General features: G+C 43.2%; 1 protein-coding gene across 5 annotated transcripts in view; it reads right to left on the bottom strand.

Annotated features, from left to right (window-relative positions):
* Nucleotides 1-24,286, bottom strand: part of LOC118233107 (F-actin-uncapping protein LRRC16A-like) — a 104,795-nt gene that overhangs the window by 61,930 nt on the left and 18,579 nt on the right. For all 5 annotated transcript variants that reach the window (XM_035428468.1, XM_035428503.1, XM_035428485.1 and 2 more), the window contains exons 3-7: nucleotides 11,592-11,642; nucleotides 5,250-5,309; nucleotides 3,504-3,625; nucleotides 1,602-1,699; nucleotides 653-723 (exon numbers count right to left, since the gene is read on the bottom strand). In XM_035428468.1, coding sequence (XP_035284359.1) covers nucleotides 653-723; nucleotides 1,602-1,699; nucleotides 3,504-3,625; nucleotides 5,250-5,309; nucleotides 11,592-11,642 — 402 coding nt within the window. The remainder of the gene's footprint in view (nucleotides 1-652; nucleotides 724-1,601; nucleotides 1,700-3,503; nucleotides 3,626-5,249; nucleotides 5,310-11,591; nucleotides 11,643-24,286) is intronic.

Here is a 24,286-nt window from a genome sequence, read left to right as displayed (position 1 = left end):
TTTCTTTGCCCACTACAAGGATGTGAGGTTTTATCATTGCACAGAGTCATCTCTGAGATATGATAGCAATTTTGGAATTTCAAAATTTTCAATGCTGAAAGTCACAAGAAAAATACAAATTTCAGCCTAAAAAAACAACACTACACTCCAAAAATTCAGTAAGTTATGTGCACTTACTGGTGCTGAGCAAGAGGACCGTAATAATAGTCAGCACACAGTGTGTTTTTTACTTTAATGAAGAAACTGTAAGAATTTGAATACATTGATGGGCATCATACATATAATTACAGTCTTATTTATCACTGCAAATCTGGATGGCAATCTGCCCCTCTTTATATCATCCAACTCTAATTCTGGTTGCATTATGAAAGCTCTCTGTCCAATTTCAGAAAGCAGTTTGAGGTTTGTCACTCTGAGGTTTGTATCGGAGACTCTGCCACACTTTTTATACAATAACAATGGAATCCCATGCCAACCGCTGCAAAGTGTGACAGTCATTAAGAATAGAGTGTCAAGTATTTCCCCCTTGAGGGGAAAGCCAGAAGGGCTTTTTGATTTGAAGGCATCGCATATTGAAGTTAATGGGGTGTGCGCACAGCAACTGTTCTGAACAGACCACGAGCGGTAGTCATGTTCTGTAATGGATACTAACCCATTGCACTTCCTCCCTATATTGTAGGCCCATCCAGTCGCACACGCACTTGTACAGCTGGGAGAAGCCCCCTGGAGACCAGAAGACACAGAACAGGCTGCTGAACACCATCGGCACCGCAAGACCATTCTCCCCACTGCCAAAACTTAACATCTGCCCTTTAAAATTACTCGTACATGCCTGTATAGGGAGGGGTCCTTACCAAGTAAAGCATAAAAACTATTACAAACACCATTTTAGAATTGAGCCATTTTAGTCTGAGTCCAAATGACCCCAGGGGCCCTACGTCTGATAGGCTAAATAAGACAACTGTTCATATTTTGAGAGAATTTCATCCTCAAGCTATCATCAGACAAATACATTGCAGATTGCTTAAAAATGCCAAATTTTCTCTGAAGTGCCGCTTTCACGAAGAAGCCTGAAAATATAATGATGCATTATCCTAATACATTTAAAATGCATTTAATATTAGGCTGCTCTGACAAAGACTATGTAATAAATGGATGTGTAAGCTAATGATGTCAGTTGTAAATGTAGATAATTACCACAGCATTTCAAGTACATGCAAGTACACTTGACATGCAAGACATTGACATTTCAATTACTCTCCCTGACAAGTCTGAACACATACTCACTCTCTCTTTCATTCACTCAGAGGCAGACATTCCCAGACTCTCTCTCTCTCTCTCACATGCAGACGCACACACACACAGGCACACACACACACATACACACAAAGGCGCATGCATACGCACACACAGGCCCGCACACACAAACACACACACACACACACACACATACACGTACACACAAAGGCGCATACACACACACCCACGCACACTTGCACTGTCACTTTCACAAGCCCTCTCCTCCTTGTGCTTGGACTAGTTGCAGTTTCCATCAGTAGATTTTCTGGTTTTGGTAAACACAGAAGTGATAAGTAGTTTACCACACGGTCCTGGTTCTGCTACATTCTGGTTCTCCCATAATGTCTGTAGGGAGGAAATCCGCTCCGGGGGCTCCATCGCCAGCTTCTTCATCACTTTCCTGCCAGGGTCAGGTATAAGGGAGAATTAAAACTACCACTCTGACACTCTCTACACACCTATTTACACCTATATCCCATTTCATAGCAATTCGGTATCAGGACAGGACTATCACACAAGACCAAACTGGTTTTACTTAAGTTTTCAGGAGTTTACATTCCAGGACAGACCACAGTCCTAACAATAAGTCTGGAAGAAAACAACAAATACAAGAATTAATTATGAATAGAAGGAAAACATTTAGTGTTGAAATCTAGAGCTGAATTGCATGTGAACATTAACAATTAAAAAGCACAGAAAATAACAGCTGGAGAGACTGCTCATCAGTGTAAGCAATCAAAGCAGATTAGCACTGGAAACCTGCAGAAGAATACCTGCCCTACAAACCCTGCCTACAGATGTTGCTTCATTATTTAGAATCAAAGTAGGACCTTACAATAGACACGATTCACGCGGGTTTGAAAACAAGACTGTCTGACGCCAGAAACAATTCGCTCTGTCCACATTGGCCCACTTAATGGCACAAGCTACTTCACGGAACATTACCAAGCGATGACAGAGGCAACGGTGAAGAAAGGTGAGTAACAGGTGTTCCTGCTCTTCTGGGGAGATACATCACCCAGGAGCCTGCAGGACAATGGTTGCTGATTACACTAGCTACCACCAGAAGATATGAAATGTCAGAATAGTGGCCTAATGGCAGCAGTGTTTGTAAGGACCATAACATCAACATGTGTGAACAGGTGCCACCCTGAAAAACTGTCCAGGCGCTACATTGTGCCTGTATTTTGTTGTCTCTCTTTTAAAAAAAATCTATTTTCCCTCCCTTCTATCTCCCTGCAATTGTACGAAGTATAGAAAAAGACACCAAAAATTGTTAAAGTTTTGTTTTAATAAGTGCAATTATCCAGCTAACCCAGTAATCCTGATTCATGAAATAAGGCCTAGAATAGCTAAATACCAAATGAGGAAAAACACAAGCTAGATGCACCAGCACTACAGAGTAGCTACCGTACGATGTGTGAGTGGGGTTTACAAACCAGAGTCTACAAGAGCCGCAAAATGCTACATAGTATACATTTAAACAGAACTCTAAGCAAACCATGATCCCTTTAAATATATGAAAGTGTTTAGTTTTTGCTTAACAACCAGACTGGCTCACTAGGACGTTAAAAGCATTTTTTTGCATTTGCTGATGGCAGCACTAAATTGGGAATTCCCAGGGATCTATGAAAGTACACAGACGCCACCATGGTTGACCACTTTTGACAACTTGCCACGCATAACATTTCCAATATATTCCCAGCAGTGGAAATGAGCAGCAATGTTGTCATCCTCTAGACTGTTAGTAATTTGGCAGGGAAAACCAAATCAAGATGATTAAGTGTTAATGCACTACAGTACACATGCAAACCTTTGGCAGACTTGTCTAAGCCACCTTTAAAGTATGCAAGATTTTTAAAAGGCAGAAAATGCTTTATGCCCAAGTCACTCCTGCCATTGAAACAATTTATTCTTATAAGCAGGTTCCACAATCAGAATAATGCGCCAATACTGATTATACACAATGCAGCTAACTATTACAGTGCCTTTTTATTTAATCGTTGCACACAGTATGCTATTCATTTATATAGCTGTGTCCAAGAAAATGAGATACTGGTGGAAACTAGGGATGTGAAGGCACATATCAGCAGTTATAGACAGGTTATAGGCAGTGATAGACAAAGAGAGAGAAAGAGAGAATGAGAGAGAGAGAGAGAAAGAGAGAGATGGGTAACAGAAGAGTGGAGACTGACAGGACCTACACGGGGGATAAACCGGGACATATCCTCTGCAGACAGCTCCCTATGTGGGCCACCACCTCATTCACTTCCTCAGGCGATGCCAGCTTCATGGACACCAGGCCCCGGTCGTACTCCACCGCCAGCTGTGAGAGGCAAACACAACCTGTCAATCATGCTCCGCATCTAGAGGTACAGCACAGACGTAGGGCCCCAGGAGTTATCACCATTGAGAAAGCCTGTTGAGGAGCCTCAGTGCTAAACCTGAGTCAAATTAGGGTGCATGAGTAGGGCCTCCTAAATGTGTAACTGGGCTGATATTAACAGTGCTTCTTTCAAGCTGCCCCATGGGTTAACACCTGATGACACTTCCTAGCCACACAATATTTCCCAGTCAAAACAAAGATTAGATTTACACATCTCAAAGAACTAACGCACATTCTGGTACCATTTACTTAATGACAGTGTGAAAGGATTTGCTTCCCTCACCTCTGAAAGGCTGGCTTCTTAAAATGGAATTTTCTCTTAGATTATCTTCTGATGGAAAATTAATCCTTGTCATTTATCCAGCTGCAATCTTCCTGGCAGCTTTTACTGAAAGATGGGCTTAAATAAAGACAGGCTTTTCAGACTGATCAATACACTGATAGAAGACCAAGTCTCTAAAGTGGCATTAATTGGGTTAGGGGTTATTACGTTTGCACAACAGGAGACGGTAGACGGCGAGGGCTCATACATTACTGTCAATCAACTCAGGACTTGTTACCTCTACATTGGTCCATTAAGTAAATATTGTACAATTAATCCACAATCTGCAGGTTCCCAGTTTCTTAAATGACCACAGATGCGTGTTGATCAGTTGCCTCTTGACTGGGGAGGTCAAGGTCGTTCCAAACATGTCAGTTCTCAGTGAACTTGAAAACTTAATTAAAACTGTAATCTGTAATAGTCCTTGTTTTATTTTAACACAGCTGCTGCTGCTTCCTTTATTGATATACAATAAAAACATTAAAATGAGCTTTTAAACATAACCCTAAATTTTCCTTTTCTCCAAAGTGTCAATTACATATTTTAAATTATAGCTGCAAGCAGGAATTCCAGGGCTGAAGCACAAAGCACATCAAGCATAAGTCAGCATACCAACGAAATGAGTCCAAAAGTGAGGATTTTGTATTAATGCATCATATCTGCCACTACATGCTGCCATCTAAGTTTCATCAAAATTAGTCAAACCATCCAGGAAGATATTGTTTTTTAATTTATTCAAAATGGTACCAAATCCATAATGTCCATGATAGGTTCCTAAAGGCAAGTTTATTTTGTGTACAAAGGGGGATCATTTGACATTGGCTCCATGTCCCTAGGTCAAATGAAGCAGGATTTAAGAATGCTCAATTGTTGTGTATTCCAAAGACTGCTGTACCTCTACCATATGGCCAATTAGCACCTAATTTGGCCAGTGGTGCTTGGGAGTTCGGAGAATAAAATTAAATAAACACTAAGGTGCTTGGCCCCCTAACCTGTCTTTTAGGCTGAGAACCATATTACAGTACTAAGGTCTAGTGCTTATCTAGATACATCATTCAGCAGTTCAATTACTATTAATTACTACTCTGACATAAAAAATGTACAAAAAAAATAACGGGTGGATAACAATTCTTCTTGTCTACCCAGTGGTAAAGTGGAGGTTGCAACTTGCCAAGAGAGAAACAAGTTAATTTCCTGTGGTGGAACATGTCCAGATATTTCTGCACTGGTGTGATCTATTACCTGAGTAGGCTTGTTACAAGTGATTCCTTGGATTTCCAGATAATTGAAGGTCTGTTCAACCTGAAAGAGGGGAGGAGAGGAAATAAATAAATCACCATTCTAGAAATAGATTCCAGTATTACTCAGGTGAATGGGACAGACAATGGCACCGCTGTATTAAAAATATCCTTTCCCCATTAATATTTGAACACTTCAGAATATTTCTGTAGTGCCAAGAATAAATTAGATCTGGGCCATTGCTGTTTTCCCCTTCAACCTCAGCATTCAATTCGAGCCCTTTGGCCACAATTTAAACAAGCACATCATTCATTAGAAGCCATTCCAGAAGGTGTAAGCACCTGCAACACATCTATCAAACACCATCACTCAGTTGCAAACCACCCCGCCACACAAACACATATTATTTATATACACATTACATTTTATATTAGTAATCTTCTATTGCATCTCTGTGTTTTGTGAGGAGGATACAGTGGAATGAAACTTTCCAAGATTAAATGTTACCAACTGTACTATTATTAACATGTAGAGGTCCAGTTCAACTGAGGGCACACACACACACACAATGCACCGGCGCATTCATACACACACAAACACGCACACACGCACACACAAATACACCACATACACAAGCACACACATACCAGCACATTCACACACAGACATACTAAGCACTCACGCACACACACACACACGCACAAATACACCACACACACAAGCACACACATACCAGCGCATATACACACAGACATACTCACACATTTACACACGCACACACACACACACACACGCACGAACACATGCACACACACACACGTATCCATGCGCGCACACACATGCTTCCACACACACCGTACATCCAGGAGGAAGGGGAGGGAGAGCAAGCCCATGCTAATCCAGGTAGCCAAAGCTCCTGAGGCATAGGACTCAGCATGACTCCCACTGCCGCCTTGCTCCACTAATGTGCTACTGGATGCAATTCCCTCAGGCCCCCTTTTATCCAGGACACGATGACTCACATTCAGACTGCCACATTACACAGACGACCACATTCCCCCTCTACACTGCTGCATTATGGAATGCCTTTGGATTTCCTCGGCCGAGAACACTGTCTGTAATGCTTCACACACTAAAAGAGCGCATACTGCCCATTTGTTACATTTGTGCTAACTATAGCTGCAGAAACCCATAGTGTGCCAGTACATTTTTTATGATACAGTTACAACTCTTTGGCCTCCTAAGACTTCAGCACTGCCTTGTCAATGCTTCAAGAACATATTCATTCAAATTCCAGAAGCCCATCCAAGGAACCTGGATGAAATTTCCCACCCACAATAACATCAATCAACACTACCATTGAGCCATTTTGCAACTTTCCTTCTCTTGAACTACATTAATAGCAGTTTTATAGAGAAAATCAGCCGAATGAAAAGGAGAATAAAATGAGACAATAAATGTGAAAAATGACAGCTTGCAGATTTCCATCATTTGACATGGAAGACATAACTAATAAATAGACCATTCTGTACCGTCTTTCATTCAATATTGCTATAAGGCTGTTTGTTAAGTTTCCAAGTGACCCAGTTCCCTGAAATATATTATTTATGTGTTTACATTTTAACAGTTGTTATATCCATAGATGATATAAACAGCTTTTAATCTCCGCTAAATTTTTTGTAAAGGCTACAGCTTTTCCAATAGTTAGATGCTGCATATATTACATCAGCTATTCCCAATCTGGAATGCTCAGGCATGTTGCCCAGACATCTTGCTTATCTGATAGAAACCATTTAAAAATAATCAGGACCCATTACCAACCTATGGAATTTCACTGCCACGTTCAGACAGTTGTAGGGTTTACAATTCTGATAACAGTACATGAAAGCATCTATACAATGCATGGGTATTTCGCTATTTCAGTAGATGCAGTCATTCTTGATATCCTTAAGCTGCTTTTCTGTTTACACTGTGGCACTGCGCACTTAAACTTTGCCTCTCCCTGTATCTCTAGCCTCGCCACCTCCCGATCTGTTCTGCAACACCACCAGGAGGTGCAAGCGAACTAACAAGCTTGTTGCGGAAGCAATGACTCAATCAGGGCCAACAATTACTCATTCAGAGGCGACCATCCGTCCCTCAGAGGCCTGGGAAACACAACCCTCTCCCCACTGCTGCATCATCAAAGAAGTGGCTGGCATGCACGAGCACATCGCAAAACCGATGCCCCTTGTCTGTACCCATATGGAGGAAGCACAGCACGTTTACAGCCATCCTTCCCTACCGCACACTTTACAACCAGGTGAGAAGTTCCTGGTTCTCATTCCTGACTTAAATAAGTTTCTTGCTTCCTGGCAGGGGCCGTACACTGTAGTGGAGCAGATGGGGGCAGTGAACTACTGCCTGGAGCAACCTTGTCAGCAAAAACAACAACAGGTATACCATATAAACCTGCCAAAGAAACAGACAGAGGGGCTCCACTGCTGTACCAGTCTCACTCTGCGCCACCGCCAGTCACAGCCAGTCAGAGACAAAGAAAGCGTGAATGGGTAAGCATCCCGGGCCCCACTAAATCCAATCACTAAAAGAGCTGTTGTCCCAGTTTCAGGACCTGATCTCCTTTTGTTCTGGCTGCACTAACCTGGTCCAGAACCGCATCCGTACCCCGCCTGGCACAGGGGTAAATGTGTGGCCCCACAGGGCGCCCGAGGCCCGGCATTGCGCCATCTCTGAGGAAGTGGCGTGCATGAAAGACCTGGGCATAGTCCCTGGTCCAGCCCCATTGTCATGGAGCCACAACAGGACAGCTCGCTCTGGTTTTACTACAACTTAAAGCACCCGAATGCAATTTCCGACTTCGATGCCTATCCGATGCCACAAGCAGATAAATCCATCGAATGCCTGGGTGAGTACATCAGCTGATACATCAGCACTTTGGATCTAACAAAACGTTATTAGCATTTTCTGCTCGGCCAGGCTGCCAGGGAGAAGACCACCTTCTCAACCCCTGGAGCTCAATACCATTACCAGGTCCTCCCCTTCAGCCTGCATGGGGCACCTGCCACCTTCCAGAGGCTAATGCACGTGTTGCTCCGGCTGTGGCAACCTTCTGGCACGACATAGTCGTCCACTGCCAAACCTGGGTGGAACACCTGTGCCACCTCCAGTTGGTCCTGGAAGCCTCAAGACGACTGCCAAACCAGACAAGTGCCACCCTGCACATTAGGAAGCCCACTACCTTGAGTACACCATTGGCTGAGGCCTAGTCAAGCCCCAGCTGGCAAAGGTGGTTACTCTGCAGGACAGGCTCTGCCCCACCTCAGAAAACAGGTATGCGTCTTTCTAGGTCTAACAGGCTACCGTAGGTGCTTTGTCCCTCACCTCTCCACAGATGCCTTAGAGATGTTACTGGGAGTCGTTCTATCACAAGCCACCAACTTATAAGAACTCCCAATCCCGTTCCTGGATCAGAAATTACTACCCGACGAAACCAGGCACATTGCCATAGAGCAAGAAGCCCCAGCCATAAAGTGGGCCATCTCCCATCTCTGCTACTACCTCCGGGGCTGTTAATTCTGCAGCTGGTCACTGAACATGTGCCGCAACAATGGATGGCTAAAGGAAAATACACAAATGGTATGCATAACTCGCTAGTTTCTTGCCCAAAAAGACTTTGTTTTCCAGGTGGTGCATTGTGTGAGGACCCAGCACGGCAATGTAGATGAGCTCTCTTGCATGCACTCACTCAATCCTAAAGTCCACCTCTCACTGTATCTGGCCTTGCCTCTGTTCTGCTGCAGTGCTAGGATCTGCAGCCGTGGCAGCAAACTAACAAGCTTGTTGCAGCAGCAATCACTCAATCAGGGCTGACCAACCATCCCTCGTTACCCGCCCCAGCTGCTGCTCAGCAAGTGCGCTTGAAGGAGAACCTAAAAGTGGCCAGAGCTCAGTCTCCAGAGAGCTCACTTAGAGTTCCAACTCACACTAACACCTCACAGAAGACAAAGCTACATTCCAGGACAAATCCTCGCCTTAAAGCCTCCCCGTCTCTCCTGAAGCCGACTTGCTATTTTGTCGGGAAGCCGCCCCCACCTCTAAACCCAGCTTCTCCCAAAGCCCTGCACTCTCGCGGCCCCGGCTGCTTTCATGTATTAAATAAACCAGGCCAGTTGGCTTGAACTTACTCCTTAGTTTCACCTTGTCTGTGTTGACCCTAGTTTTCATTCATATGGCAGCACTACAACATGCACAAGCTTTCTGGTTCAGAAATTCATTATAAATTTGTTCAGAATTTTAAACAGTTCTTTCTTTGTACTTCTAACACGAATCAGCCTCCAGCTCCATTTTGTTTCAGAATGGCGCTAGCAGTATAGAAGTAGCCATAACTAAACTTAAAATTTTACTGGCTAGCCAGCTACGTGGTCTGATGATGTCCTATGATGATGTTACTATGGGGAATAGTCTTAGAATTACCTCGGGTGTGGCTTAAACCCCCTTGTTTAAAGTCCCATGCTTAAAGCCAACAAGAGCCCTGGAAAAGACCGTGGGGAAAGCAGGTGGTCCATAAATCTTTGTTCCTGAGTTCTGTTAAGTTCTGAGTAAGGACCCACACGCAGACCAGGGAAATCCAAGAAAACTTTGTCTTTAATCAGTCCGAGGTTCGAAGCCAGGTAATCAGAGAGAGGACGGTGCCGAATCGAGTTTCCAAAAGAATAGTGAAAAGACAGGCAAAAAGTCAAAAACCAGGAGATCAGAATGGCAAAGGTACAAAGGGACAGGCAAAAGAGAAGTCAAGGCAAAGCGAAGGTCGAACCAGAAGCAAACAAAACCAAAAGGGGCAGGCAAACTCGAAGTCGGGCAAAGGGGTGTCGCAGGAATCTCGATAGACAAAGGCTTACAAATAATCGGCACAATGAATACGATCAATGTTCTGACTCTGAGCTGGTGGAAAAGACTGACATTTATACACTGGGGAAGGTAACAATCAAGGAGGGGTTAAGTGAGTGAGGGAGGAGTAACAAACAACATCCAGGTGAAGAACATTAGGAAAACTAATTCAATGACAGGGGACTGACAAAACGCGGACTGGAATCACATAGACAACAATGATAATAGACGGCCTGGGTGAAGCAGGTAAACACGTGCAGAGAGAGAGAGAGGTGCAGTTAGAGCAAGAGACAGGTGCAGGCAATTGCAGAACTCAGCGTTAGAGCAGGCTAGAAAGAAAAGGGGCGGAGCTACAGCGCAGCATGGAAAAGGGGAGACTGGTTAATGTATTAGTATAGTGATCTAAACTATCAAAAACCCAAAACTAGTGTGTGTTAGTCCATTAGTAATATTCACATGTTAGTATATTAGTGAGGTTAGTACTTTACAATCTATAAGTTAGTAGGGATTAGTAAAACTAGAAATAAGCAGGAAGTAAAGCGAGACTGGAAAGAAGGGGGGAAACCACGAAAACCCGGAACCACCCGAATAGTGAAATCACACAAGTACAGGGGAGTGAAGCAGCTCAGGGAACACAGACACAGAGACAGTACTGGGGAGACAAGTGACCGGAAATACAGACTACAACAAGTTCAGTCTCATTACACAATGAAATCTATGACGTGAAGGGGGAGTGCACTGAGGGCCCTGCACATGTACAGTCAATAAAACAGAGTGACCTCAGGAGGCTGTGATGTCATCTCACTTAGTAATCAGGGTCACTCCGGGTGAGAATGTCACGTGACAGGTCAGCAGCAGGGTCATGCAGGCTTCTCTGAGGGTCAAGGTTATAGCACTCTACTAATCCAAAGCCCAAACAAATACTATCACTATGTTACCACCCAAACAAAAAACTGACTCATTAGGCGAGGTTCATTTCACATGTGCCTGCAGCTTTATATCCATCATATTTCTCAGACAAGGTAACACAATTAAATATAGGTTAAAAACAAACAGGTGAAGAAGATAAAGTATTTTGATTTGGTCTCCAAACAGTGATGAAAGCTTCTGAAAGTCTTACAGCTAATTAGTCTTCCATAACTATATTACAGGTGACATGTACACTGCAACACAATGAATCCAAACACACTCAAAAATTCACACCATGGGATTGAGTTTTTCTTGTGCGCCTGACATTCCTGGTGATGTTTGTATGCTCATGAACATTCATGAGCAGCATGGCGGCCACTACCTTGGTTTCCAATTCAAATCAAAATGTGCATGTGCAAAAAATGCTGTCTCAGCCCACCACACAACAGAAGCCAGCAGATCCCAGAACTCAGCAAGGATGAGAAGGGAGAACCAGCGGAGGAACTTGTCGGTGATTAACTGTGGCACGGGGCAAAGGGGATGTCTTACCTTACTGGGGATCCGTGCTGTCAGCAGGTATGCCCGATGGGACGCCAGAGCCTGCGAACAACATGAATAGTGATTACATTAGAGACAAGGCAGAGCAAATAAATGCACAAATACATTATTTAAATCTAGAGCATATGCCAATATATTCATCATACACGTACATTATATTATTATGTCATCCCTTATACTCCTTTAACACCAGGGTTGAACTAATTGAATGCGGGTTGCCAGCACCAATAAATCTTCAAAATGATTAAGTGTGCATGGGCTTCTTTTAGGCACACAATGAAAAGCAGGGCTTTTCCAATTGTGACTGCATTAATGGCGGTGTAGAAGGGTGAGTACCCCTAAAGATTTTCTTCCAGGCTTTCACCAATGCAAACAGTAGACAAAAAGAGGTTTAATAGCTCTCTATTTGCAATTCAGCTGAGAGTATAAATGGCTAAAGTTGCAGTGAACCCTGAAAGAGGCATGCAAATTGTGGAAGTTAAAAAAACACTCTCTTGCCCATGGCATTTTGGTTCATTACGTTGTAAAGACAACAAAACAACCCACTGACAACAAAGGGGTCTCCAGAGTTTTTCCTGCATAGAAAAATCTTTGGCGTGCACCAAAGCAAAATGTGCCAGCGTCAAAGCAGAAAAAAGGGAAAACAAACAATTAAGACTACAGTTAGAATATTATTCATTTGGTGGCAATATGCAGCCCCCTGATAGAGAAAAGCAAAGAGAGAGAGAGAGAGAAAGAGGGGAGGAGAAAGAGAGAGAGAGAGAGAAACATAGCAGCAAGACAGCAGACTCAGGGAAAGTCAAACGTGAAGTGACTTTGCAAACACATATGGAGAAGTTTGTGGAAAAACAAACTGTAGTCAGACCCAAGGTACGGTTAAAGAAAAAAAGGCTAAACATGAAAACCATTCGATAATCGTGGTTTATCACCCAGTTCTATAGTACTGGGTGATAGGTATAGGTATCATTTTTCAATTTAACTACAAGCATAGAAGATTGGATTTAAACATTTTTTTGTTTGAATATTTTGTATAGTAGCCTATCATTTGCAGGTTGCATATTACGTTTTTTACTATACAATTTTTGAATGTTATTCAATACTTCACTATTCAGTATTTACACTCCTAATAAAAATAGTTAAATTGAATAATTATTACATTTTTATGTTTCTACTGTTACAGTACATTTCAGTTTACTTACATAATTTGTATTGGAAAACCAAATGCAGTCATACCGACAATTATATGAAGAGAAATATCATCTGACGAAATCCTGATGAAATCCTAGATGAAATCCAAAATGCGTTTCTAGGTCGAAATGCCTCAAAATGTTGGAGCAGGTCACACCATACTTTATCCAAAGTATTAGCGAGACGCCATTTTTAATCAGTGAGATGACAGCAGACTAGCACTGGGTGATATGGTCTCTAATTGATATGGAAATTTTATTTATTTAATAGCAATTTCTCATATTTCTTATGCTAAAAAAAACTACTGTGGACCTGGGGGTATAGTTATGGCCCAATGATGGGTAGTACCGTGGATGTAGGTTTATCAGTCATGCATTAAAAAGGGCTCTACGCTGGGCTTTGAGGAGGGCTGTAAAGGCCTAGAAAGGATGCAGAGCAGGTGAAAACAGGCACTCCGTCAGGTTACAATGCACACAAAAGACCAAATCGGTTGGTCTGTCTGTTCACCAATCAGCATGCAGGGAAGAGAACAGTGGAAGGTGAAAAGACATAGCTTTGTGCACCTTATGCCAAAAAATGAATCAGTGTGTTTAAGATCTGTGATTATGAATACTTAATCCTTAATAACACCTACATATATGCATATTTTATTAACTTCATGTATGTGTATGAACACTGTATGTGGGTATACACACAAACACACACAACAGTGTATGCAAGTACACTAGTATTCACTAGCATTTCACAGTAGTGCCTTCAAGTGCACCAGTATTTAATCAGCGTCTAAATCGTGCAGTTCTTTGACATACTTTCATTACAATACATGAACAGAACAGCCAATGAAAACGGTGCAGCTTCTATCATTTCAATGTTCATCAAATTAAACCAGGACAAGAACAGCGGTTGCTTCTTTTATAACCGGCCTTTTCTCATCTTTGAAGTGCTTTTTTTGTGTCTCATCTACTTTACTCTGCTGAGTGATTCACGCAGTATAATTAGGTTCGTTACGCTCAGCTCAAATGAGGTCATCCACCCAAATCAGAGCAGCCCTGTTTTTAGAACCCGCCCAGGGGCTTTTCTGGGCGACATCACCCTGATGTCTGCCACTCAGGACTTGGAGCAGGGAAGAGAGGATTTTAAATCTAGTAAGAGGGACATGAATAAATCAAATCCAGGGAGCCAAACTTCTTTTTTGGTGTAGTGCAGTGGGCTGAGGGCAGAGAGTGAAGGCCTCAGCGGGAGTAACGCTCTTGTGTCTGAGTGCACGTGCCCTGGTGCCTTAATGCAGCAGTCTCAAGACTGAAAGGGTACGTGAATGGCTCTAGCTAAAGCATTAATGGGTTTAGAGAGTACAAGAGAGCAGTAAGCCCTTAAACTGCACAATGAACTGCACAATGTTTTAATGATAAATTATTAAATAATGAATGCAGGTAGGTAATAAGTAAAATGAAACAATCAATAATAGTGCTGTGAATGTCTATTTTATTGACTCAAAAGCGTTCATAACATATAAATCTACAATTTCATTTGTTGAAATGCAAATATATTGTGAAAAGTAGCTACTGAACTCCAGAAATATCATGGTGTAAGACTACCTAATATGTTAGGTAATATTAACATAATAAACTTGCTTATGACTTCATTTGCTTGAGATGGCATGCTACATTATTTATGCTTTCCGATTAATTGTTGCTGTTAGGTTTCACTTGAGCTGGCTTACTCAGCTGTACAACTCATACAGTATATGACATATGCCAATATTTATGTTATAGTATCACAAGTTACCTGTCATATCATTTGATGTATGTGTGTATGTGTGTATACCGTATGTGCATGTGCCAGTGCACATGCCTATTATGATGATTTACATAACCTATTTCATATTCAATAGAAACTTCAGACCTTTTTTGTGTTAAAGCGTTTCAGAAAAAAAAGACCAGTTTTCATAAGTGCTGGACCTTGATTCACTGGGTATGCTGGACTGCAAATATGATTTCAGCAGTGCTATCTGCACCTCAGCAGTGACAGCCACAGGGTTCTTACACACTTATCCCACTCCCACTTATCGGCCTATAGGGAGCCCAGCTCTCTCTGCCACGGGTTGCCAGTTTGAGCCCCACAAAGCCCCTGCATAGGAATGCCGAAAGAGAGCCACTCCACTATGCAGACTCACGGGTCTGTGTCAGGACAGAATGCTAACGCTAGCACTCTGCAGTTTCCTGACCACCTGTCTCTACGGGCATCTACCCCTGGACATCGGCTCCCTGATGGAAATGACAGAAGTTCCATTGCCTGCATCCAAAGTGGAGAGATGCCCTAAAATGTTTTCCCTCCAAAGACTGTCCTTTTAGATTCTTGCTTCCTATAAAGCAATACTTGGATGGAACCATACACCATAAACTGCACCATGGGCAAAGCCGCAATGGTGAACATCACCTGTAGCCAATCGTATGGCGTCCTCTCCAGACAGCAGTGGTGGAGAATGATCTTAAGAGGAATGCCCTCATAGTCAGAACCTTTTCAGCCAGCGCAGTATGGCGTGAAGTGCTGAAAAAGCAGAGGAAATGCACAGCAGGTGCACCAGAGGTGATGCCGAGGGACCAGTAGGGGGACGGCATACTGTTAGTCTCTGCGGCCGATGCCATTCCAACCGGTATGTGCATCCCCATGCCGTTGCCATGGTGACCGCAGGCCCACAGCACATCCATCATAAAAGTTGCATGTTTCAGCAGTGTTAATCTTAAGCTCAGGGTGCATGCATTCAGAAAACAGCATGAGGAGGAGAGACAACTAGGATTAAGATTTGTGCTTTTGGTGATCGCTGTTCTAAACCAGGTCAGCGTTAAACCTTAATTATGTGCAGTTAACAGACTCACGTATCCAGAAACGCATTCACAGCTTCAAAGCTCCACTTAAAACACATCATACCTATTATGGAGAAATTTTTTTTTTGTTGATATGATGACTATTTTTTGGCTGGACCGCAACAGTGGGGCCAGCCCTACAAACACGAATGTCTGTGACTGAGTGAGTGGCTGAGTGATGAAGTTACACCATTGGTCGGCCGATTTATGACGTCACAACATTGGTCGGCCGGTCCAGCCATATACTAGGTTTTAACCTGGTCTTGTTTCACAATATATACAACATGTAAGCTTTATTGCTGCAGTAACATGTAAGACAAGAGGAGGAGATCCTATAAGCTCCAGGTCTACAGCTACACACAGCACCAGATCAATATGGAGTGGTTTCACTCTGATCCCTGGTTGCAGCCTCTGACTGAAAAATGAAAGGGAGGAAAGGGACTTTTGCTTTTCTGAATCACTGAGCTGGAAAAACGGAACCAGTGTTTTTGATGTCACAGCAGCGCTGATACAGGCTGGGTTCACCTTTGAGTCTCTTCTCAGTACAGTGTGCTACACCAACCGCTTCTTAAAGCAATTACAACACGTACCATTTGTCCACTTGTGTAATCCACAATAAAACGGATACAGTACACTTCATTCCACACTCGACAGTTCTGTCCAACAGATAATATCTGTGTTCTAAAAAAAAACCTGGCTCTAGCAGCTGTAGACTTCACTGCAATTTTTCTGTGTTTGATCCAACGTACCCAATACATTGAGCCGTTTTCCCAGGACCATCAAATTCAGATTTCCATTGATGACTTTGTGTCAATTGCACACACCCCAACGATTTCAGACTGTCCGCCTTCAGGATTTGCAAGCCATTCAGCTGGGCCTTTGCCACTGTGAAAAAAAAAAAATCAGATAAACCGCACTGGCTGCGGATTCAATTCTGTCCGGACATTGAGATAAACGCGAGGCAAATTGATTTACTTCAACAGGGAGGAAGAATGGCTCACTTCCTTTTTTATCTGCAACTCTGGAGAGCTTTATTCTGTTGAAAATAAAAACGAAGAATATCTACAGCCAAAAGATAAAACCATAATCATCACGCAGCTTACACCCTCTATAGTCAATGCTATTAGGGCCATTTCAACGTAATGAGAATTCACTGTATAATGAGCACTCCTTGTTGTGGCACCAATAACAGCACAATTACAGGCTGGACATTAAACAGTGGGACTGAGAAAGCACACCAGGGGTTTCAAATCAATTTAATACATTTAAATTACTAGCGCCAAACACAGGGCTTGTTTTAAATGTGGGGGCAGGCCAATCAGGTGATTCTGGAATGTCCAGAATCTCTCTCTCCTTAAGTGTCGCTAGGGCCCATGGATGTTCGTCATTACGCTCACTGACTCAAAAAGTCAGTCGGGCATCGAGGCATGGAAAGGAAACATGCGTTCAAATTCCCTCAGTCTCCACTACCCTATCAACCCCCCGGCCCCACCCTTGCACGCTTGCGTGTGTGTGTGTGTGTGTGTGTGTGTGCGTGTGCGTGTGTGTGCATGTGCGCATGTGTGCGAGTGTGTGTGTGCATGTGCATGTGTGTGTAGGGGGTTATTTTCAGTAGCCGCCTCTACATCTTCCCAATAGCCCGGGAGCAGCAGCACTGTGGAGATCCTCTGTTCCAATGGCGCGTTTTTATGCCTGCTGGCACTCCGCATTAACCTACTTATGACCAAACCCAGGGTGGGGAGAAGAGCAGAGACCTCCGAGTGATTCCACACACAGCAGCCTGGCTGCGAATTAAGGCTTCGTTTCATATGCTGCCTTGGCTTTGGTTATTTTTTGTACGCATAAACATGGCCATTCCCTTGTCAAGCTCCAACACTCTGTTTAGGATTAAACACATGCTTCATACCCAAATGATGAGTCCAAAAAGATATAAATGAGAACAGAAAAAATACATTCTTGAATTTAGCTAATGCTGAATTCAGAATGCCATCAAATAGACATTTTTACCCTTTATCTCTTCAAGATGCAACTGCTTAAAAGCAGGAATCGCCTAGTGGAGTTCCCCCACATGTAGGCAACATAACATGTATGTTACATACTACACACCATTCGTGATTTACCTGAAAAACTCCATACTCAATATTTAAGTTTTATTTCAGTTATTTACATTGCAAGCTAGCTAACAGGCATAGGGAGTCAGCAAATGATCAAACTATTGAGGTGAAACAATCCAGTGAACTATAATTGGCCAGCTAGCTAGGTCTGCATGTTAACTATGTTAACAGACAGACAGGAGGAAGTTTGAATTTTGATAGCAAATTGTATGTCAGCTAAGTAGCCAATTTGGTAGGTAGCTATTATTTGGCATAGCAAATGCACCAGTACATGGTCTAGCTAGCTCCAGCTCCCCTAACCTTTTCAGCCTACTTTATTAGCTAGCAGCACCATTTCATTAGCAGGCTATGACACAATAAAATAATGAAAGAAAAAAGAACATAATTTGTATTTCAGACAAATAAGCAAACAAGTAAGTGAAACATTGAAAAAAAGTAAATGATGCATTGTTTCCAACAAAAATGGGCAAAGATCCTCTGTCAGGAGACTGAAAACCTAAGGACTTTGGCTCAGTACAGTACTAGGGTGTGAAGGTAAAGCGCAATGAGCGCATTTATGAGGTCATAGGAAAACAACCCAAAGTAACAATACAAGGCTGTGCTCTGTGTGCCCTTGCACATCGTTACATGTCTGAAATAGGGGGGATGCTTAAAGATGTAATTACAGTGGACCACTGGATGTTGTTGTGTAAAAACATCACAGCTTTTCTTATTTACTACCTGTGTTTAACCACATAGCCACTCAATACTCTTAAGAAAATGGCAAATAAGCACCCCGAAAATACTACTGAAAGAACAAAAATAAAAAGAACAAATGCTTCAAGTCATTAGATGAGTTTGAACTACTGGTTCTATCATCGTACAGCAGTAAAATTCAGTTCCAGTCATATGTTTATGGGCAATCCACGGCCTGAACAAGGCTGACAGACTACTACAGTACCTCTGGCGTTTCATCACTTGCTTTGATGTTGCACGCTGGTAGGGTGGCGAATAAATATTGCATGTGCAGAACTCCACACTCTACCGGGAGAGCAGACTGAATTGCCCTGTCTGTCTCCACTCCAATGTTACCCTTTTTATGACAGAGTCGGCAATTTACTCATTTGCCCTCAGTGAACAAACATAAAATCACCGCTCTGCAATCACGTCACACTGAGGTCAGACCCCTCTCCGTGGTAACAGGATGAATGTGATTGATGTCATCAACAAAAGAGAGGTTTGCAACCAAATGGGACTGAGTTGAGTAAGAGTGGAACACGCCTGCTGCTTATTTGCCTGCTAGTTTCTTGGGCTAATGCTAAATCCAAAACCACTGGTCACATTTTCATCTGGCTGTCATACATGACACCCTGGTGCAGCAGATGCGCGGGAATTAAATTGACTGGAAAACGTTTAATACAGCCACAAAAACCTGCTGACACTGCACTAGATGTGGCGCTGTAGCAAGTTCTGATTGACGAGATGGAAGAATTAAAAATGGTGTGCCATATCTCCTTTTTATCATACATTCATTAATGTCTGCTGCACATATCTCCACTTGCAGAGCTAGAGGGGTTCGCTAATATATCCATCCATCTCCAGTGTTTAATTAAAGTTACTGCTTTAATGTCACCTGATGTTCCTGAGGTAAATTAGTCGCTAAGCCTGAACTCTGCAATTCCAAAGCAGAGCTCCCTTTTACTTGGCCAAAACATTTTACACCTCTGCAGCACACATAGTATTGCCACCCTCAGTATCCTAGTGTTAATCTGTCAGCGCCTAAGAGCTCATGTTGAAAGGTGCTTTCAACATGCCTTCGCTTGTTAACGTGATCCACATGTGCCAAAATTCTCTACACACATCACAGGCTGCAAGCAGGGGGCGCCATTCTCCTGACACCCTCCCTGACCGCTAACAATGGGTTTCTCTCCCAACCGATACGCTACACTAGTCTGTCCAGTCATCCAAAGAGCAGAGCCTCTCCTCTAACACAAACCTCCACTGTTAACGCCCAATAATCAAGAACCAGCCCACAAGAGCATTTACTACCTCAGGACCTCAGGACTTTTTAACCAATCACACCACTGGAAAAAAAGAAAGTAATGACAAGTGAAAGAACCAGAGAGGTTTCAAACAAAGGCTGATACTCCCGCTCTCTCTTCTTTGTCATTTATGAATTGTTCCTGCTCACCATAAGACCATAAGAGGGAAGATTTCATACCAATGCGACACAACAGACAACGAAGACTGACAGCAGCCCTTTCTGGACAACTGACAGCTATGGCAGCGGAGCCTATCGGTCCGGCAGGCCTTTCAGGTCTGGACTTAATCTGGTTTCATGGAATATTTACATTAATAGCACTGGAACAGCAAAGAGGGCCGCTGAAGACATTAAAATTCTCCCTCTCTGTCCCGCAGGTCGCTGAGGGATTAAATTATCTCGATTTGAGAATAAGGAGCCTGGCATATCCCACCAGCTCATAGTCATATCTGAGTGGTCTGACGGGCAGAGAGACCGGGCCTGAGAGTCCTCCACGGCCTCTGCCCCCTTCAACCCACCTGATTGGTTTAACCACGGCATTAGGTTTGAGAGATAAGCCCTGTCTTCTCCCCTTTGTTATGCTGAACGCTGAGAGTCAGCACAGAGGGCGAATGAAAGATTAGCCTGAGCGGTGGAGGGGTGGGGGTGATGGGTGGGGGGGGGTGGGGGGGTCTATTCTGAGAGTGAGATTGAATTGAAAGAGGGTCCAGATAAAATCTCCAATCCTTCCACAAGCCCTGGCAGTGACAGACCGCGCATCAGGATTGCGGTTCATGGCACTGCACCTTTGGACCGCTGAGCGAGGGGACCAGGACCTCGCAGTCCAAACCGCCCGCTCCTCGCTGTCACTTCAGAGACACTGTATACAGCACAAACCCCAAGATTGATGAGCCAATCTCTCACATCCATCAAGAAAAGGAATGAACCACACCCCACCTCCCCCATCAGCCATACCGGTTATCATATGAACTCAGCTTCCGCATTTAATAAGTCAATGTACAGTAACAGCAAGCTAAGCAGGCTGACTAGTCCTGAGAGTTAAAACAAAAAGGTTTAAAAAAGGTTACACAAAGGGACTTCCCGTTACACGTTCACCTGCCTGGTGTTGACCTCCCGGTGATAGTTTCTGTTCCTCAACAAAAAAAAAAAAAAAACTTTCAACCTTAACTGTTTAACTTTCCAACCAGAGGCTCACAATAAAGCATGATCATATTTTCAGGAATTTTTGCTAAATTAAGCCTCACTTAAAACTCATTACAGATTACTACATTCTTCCATTTTGGCCAAAAACGGGAGGTAGTACATCAACCATAGTCAGGCAAACACTCAAACCCTTGTCGAGGTAAGCGCTGGAACTGGAATGTGAGGTGGGGATTGCGCTGAAACCTTTCACATAACATTTCTAGTTTTCATTACTCCTACGAAAATCTCAGGGGCCAGAACTGGAACCCGCTGCGAAAACACGTATGCCGGAGGTTTTTAAAATTTGACCGTACTCAAGCGAAAACCAGCCGGGCTCAGCCCCTTGCCCCCAGAATGACGGGGTAAAAGGAACCGATGGATCAGCCGCGCGTGCCGCACGCGGTTCCTCTGGCGGGTCGATGCGCAGGGCTGGCGTTTTCGCCGCAGGCTGCAGTTGACACACAGGAGAGAAATACCCCGCGCTCCTCTCTTCACGCTAGCGCTCGACGGCACGCAGCAGTAAAACGTAATCACACGCTGCGTTCAAAGGGGCTCGTGGAGCAAGCTTGAAAGTCCTCGTATGAAATATTGGTCGTGGGTTAGATTAATATCCAAATAAATATGACAGGTGACAGATATGGACGTGAGGGGCAATCAATCTCCAGTTCCTGAAAATTAAAATGACAAAGGAAAAGCAATTATGGCGGCAGCCTCTGTGTGAGGCTGACGTTCACGTCAACCTTTCCTGGCTGCAAAGACTGAACACAGGAGGGCACAAGAAAGAATGAAGACATTCTGTTTCCCCAACCCTGCCCCCCCCCCCCCCCCCCCCCCCCAGCCCTGTACACAGCACTTTTAAATAAGAAGGAAATTAAATTCTGCTACAACGAGAGAAAAAAGTTGCTGCCAACCATTCTGTTCCAAGCCTGACATTCCAACCACAGGTATCCCGTCCTGTTCAGCACCTGGGGGACATCCTTTTAACCCCAGAAAAGTTCTGTGCACAAGAGCCTGTTCACTTACTGTACGTTACAGCTTCATCCAGCTCAGCCGGAGAGATGAGCTACTGTTACAGAGCTTCAGTACAAAAGGGCACTCGAAAAGAGACACTTGCATACATACATACATGATTTGTGTGACCACTGTAATTAAATGGTAAATCTGCCTTCAAATCATTTGAAATAAGTATTTCATTGCCATCTTGTTATACCATAAAGGAACCATTACGATGCAGCACATGATCACCCTGCAGGCTTCCGCTTTTATGTATGTAGGACTCCAGCTCTGTCTCGCTCGGGTGTCGAAGTGCGAAAATAACTCTTCACAAACAGTGAACTGAACAGCAGCGGCCAGGAAAGCAAAGGAGTTCAACTTTAAAAGTTAAAAGGAGTTGGCACTGCAAACCAACGAACATTCAGAACTGGACATAAAAACTATCTGTTACAGAAGTTTTATTGGGCTGATGAATCCAAGCATAGAGCAGCAGCAATGTCATTCGCACACACTATGGGCTACAGGTTCAGTCAATGGAAAAAGCAGACTGAATTTCATCGTCCGGTGTTGCCACTGAATAATTCAGAGTCATTTCTTTGACAGCGCACACCTCATTTACAGGATCCTTCCATGCAAGCAAAAACAATGGGAGAAAGGCCCCTGCTCCATTACACATGCACACACACACATGCACACACGCGCACACACACGCACATACTCTCTCCAGCTCTGAATAAGGGCGCGCTCACAGAGCCAGTGAAATGGTACAGTGAATACCCAACTAAATGCTTAGGGGGGGAAAAATCCTGTTTCCACGATAATTATCGAATATTCAGTTAGACTAAGGAAATGTAATAATATCTCAACCTGACCTGATGGCACTGCCATCTAAAATATTAGCCCTTTGAGCAGAGTTCAGACTGCAGCTGACCCCCTTGCAGGGCAGTGCCTAATCGGCTATAAGATCATAGCAGGGAGAGAGGACTGCAGTCTGCAGGGTCTCCCCCGACTCCTCTGAGTGCAGTCTGCCTGAACCTGATGGACTTCACAGTGCAAAGAAGTGGCGGCCCGTTGAATGCTTGTAGGCGGACAAGCATGCCAGTGTGCCCCCTCAGACAGCTTGATGGGAAAGGCCTATAACGCAGCTAAGCTTTCAAAAAAAGAGAAAAAAAGCAAGGAACACCACTTATCACACGCAAATCAAAGTGTCCCTGCTGTTATCAGGCCTACCACTTTCAATATGGCAATGAGACTTCATTAGTATCAAGTCTCTTACACGTGATAAAGGAATAAACTCTATTTGAGACACAATTGTGTGTAATTATGTTTGGAGATGAGAGGGTTTATCTGACTGACGTTGAGTAAGAGGATTAGATTTTATTTCCCAGAAGACCCACACCCATCTTCATCTTTGATCGAGGATCAGGTTACATCAGTGATTTTAATGATTAAGAAAACACAGGCTGGTAAGCTATCACAGTTTTGATTATTCAGATTTTACAACAAAAATAGATCAATATTTAAAAGAATTGAGGAAAGACATCATAGAACAATATGGTACTGAATTAAATTGCCATTAATTTACTGATAAATTGAACTGCAATGGAAATTATTCCAACCCATCGTACTGTATTGAAAACCCAGCCCACAACGGTATCTGACCCAGAAAAAGGTGAACTCAGATATATGATCATAAGATTCCTTAACACAGCCACAATGAACCCAAGAGGGGTATATTTTTGGTCACAAAGGACCACATTTTTTTGTGAAGTGTGAACAGTATAGAAATTAAGTGAATAAAAAAAAATAGTGGGACAAGAATTGATTGTTATTCCTTGGTGTTCATTATTAATCTTCTTTGCTCTGTTACAGTATTTGAAAAGCACCTGAAAAGAACTTTATGAATAAAGTTTATTATTTATTATCAACAGTAACTACTATAAATATTTTAAGCAAGTAGCCTATGTCTTGCATTATGCAGGTTGGAGGTGGATCTGGTATGGGATTTATTCTGTAGCTTTAAGCTTCAGTTTTCCTCACAAGGAAGATGAGATGAAATCTTCAGTCAGAAGGCCATTTTTCACAGCACACATTCACATATGGATTAAACATGGATTAAAACACAAACCAATTAACAAGGGCTTTCATACTTTAATACCAGGAGCAATTTAACCAAGATCAGCAGGAGTAACAAATTGCTAACAAGGAAAATGAACACGAGCTCTATCAGTATTCCATGTGTACGCATGGTGCCAGAAGGGGTGGGTCTAGGTTCAACACCTAACTGGCACGCCGGGAAAGCCCAGTCACAGACTGCAGACATCT

Source organism: Anguilla anguilla, chromosome 1 (assembly GCF_013347855.1).
Source record: "Anguilla anguilla isolate fAngAng1 chromosome 1, fAngAng1.pri, whole genome shotgun sequence".
NCBI lineage: Eukaryota > Metazoa > Chordata > Actinopteri > Anguilliformes > Anguillidae > Anguilla > Anguilla anguilla.
This window is presented reverse-complemented; position numbering and strand designations above follow the sequence as displayed.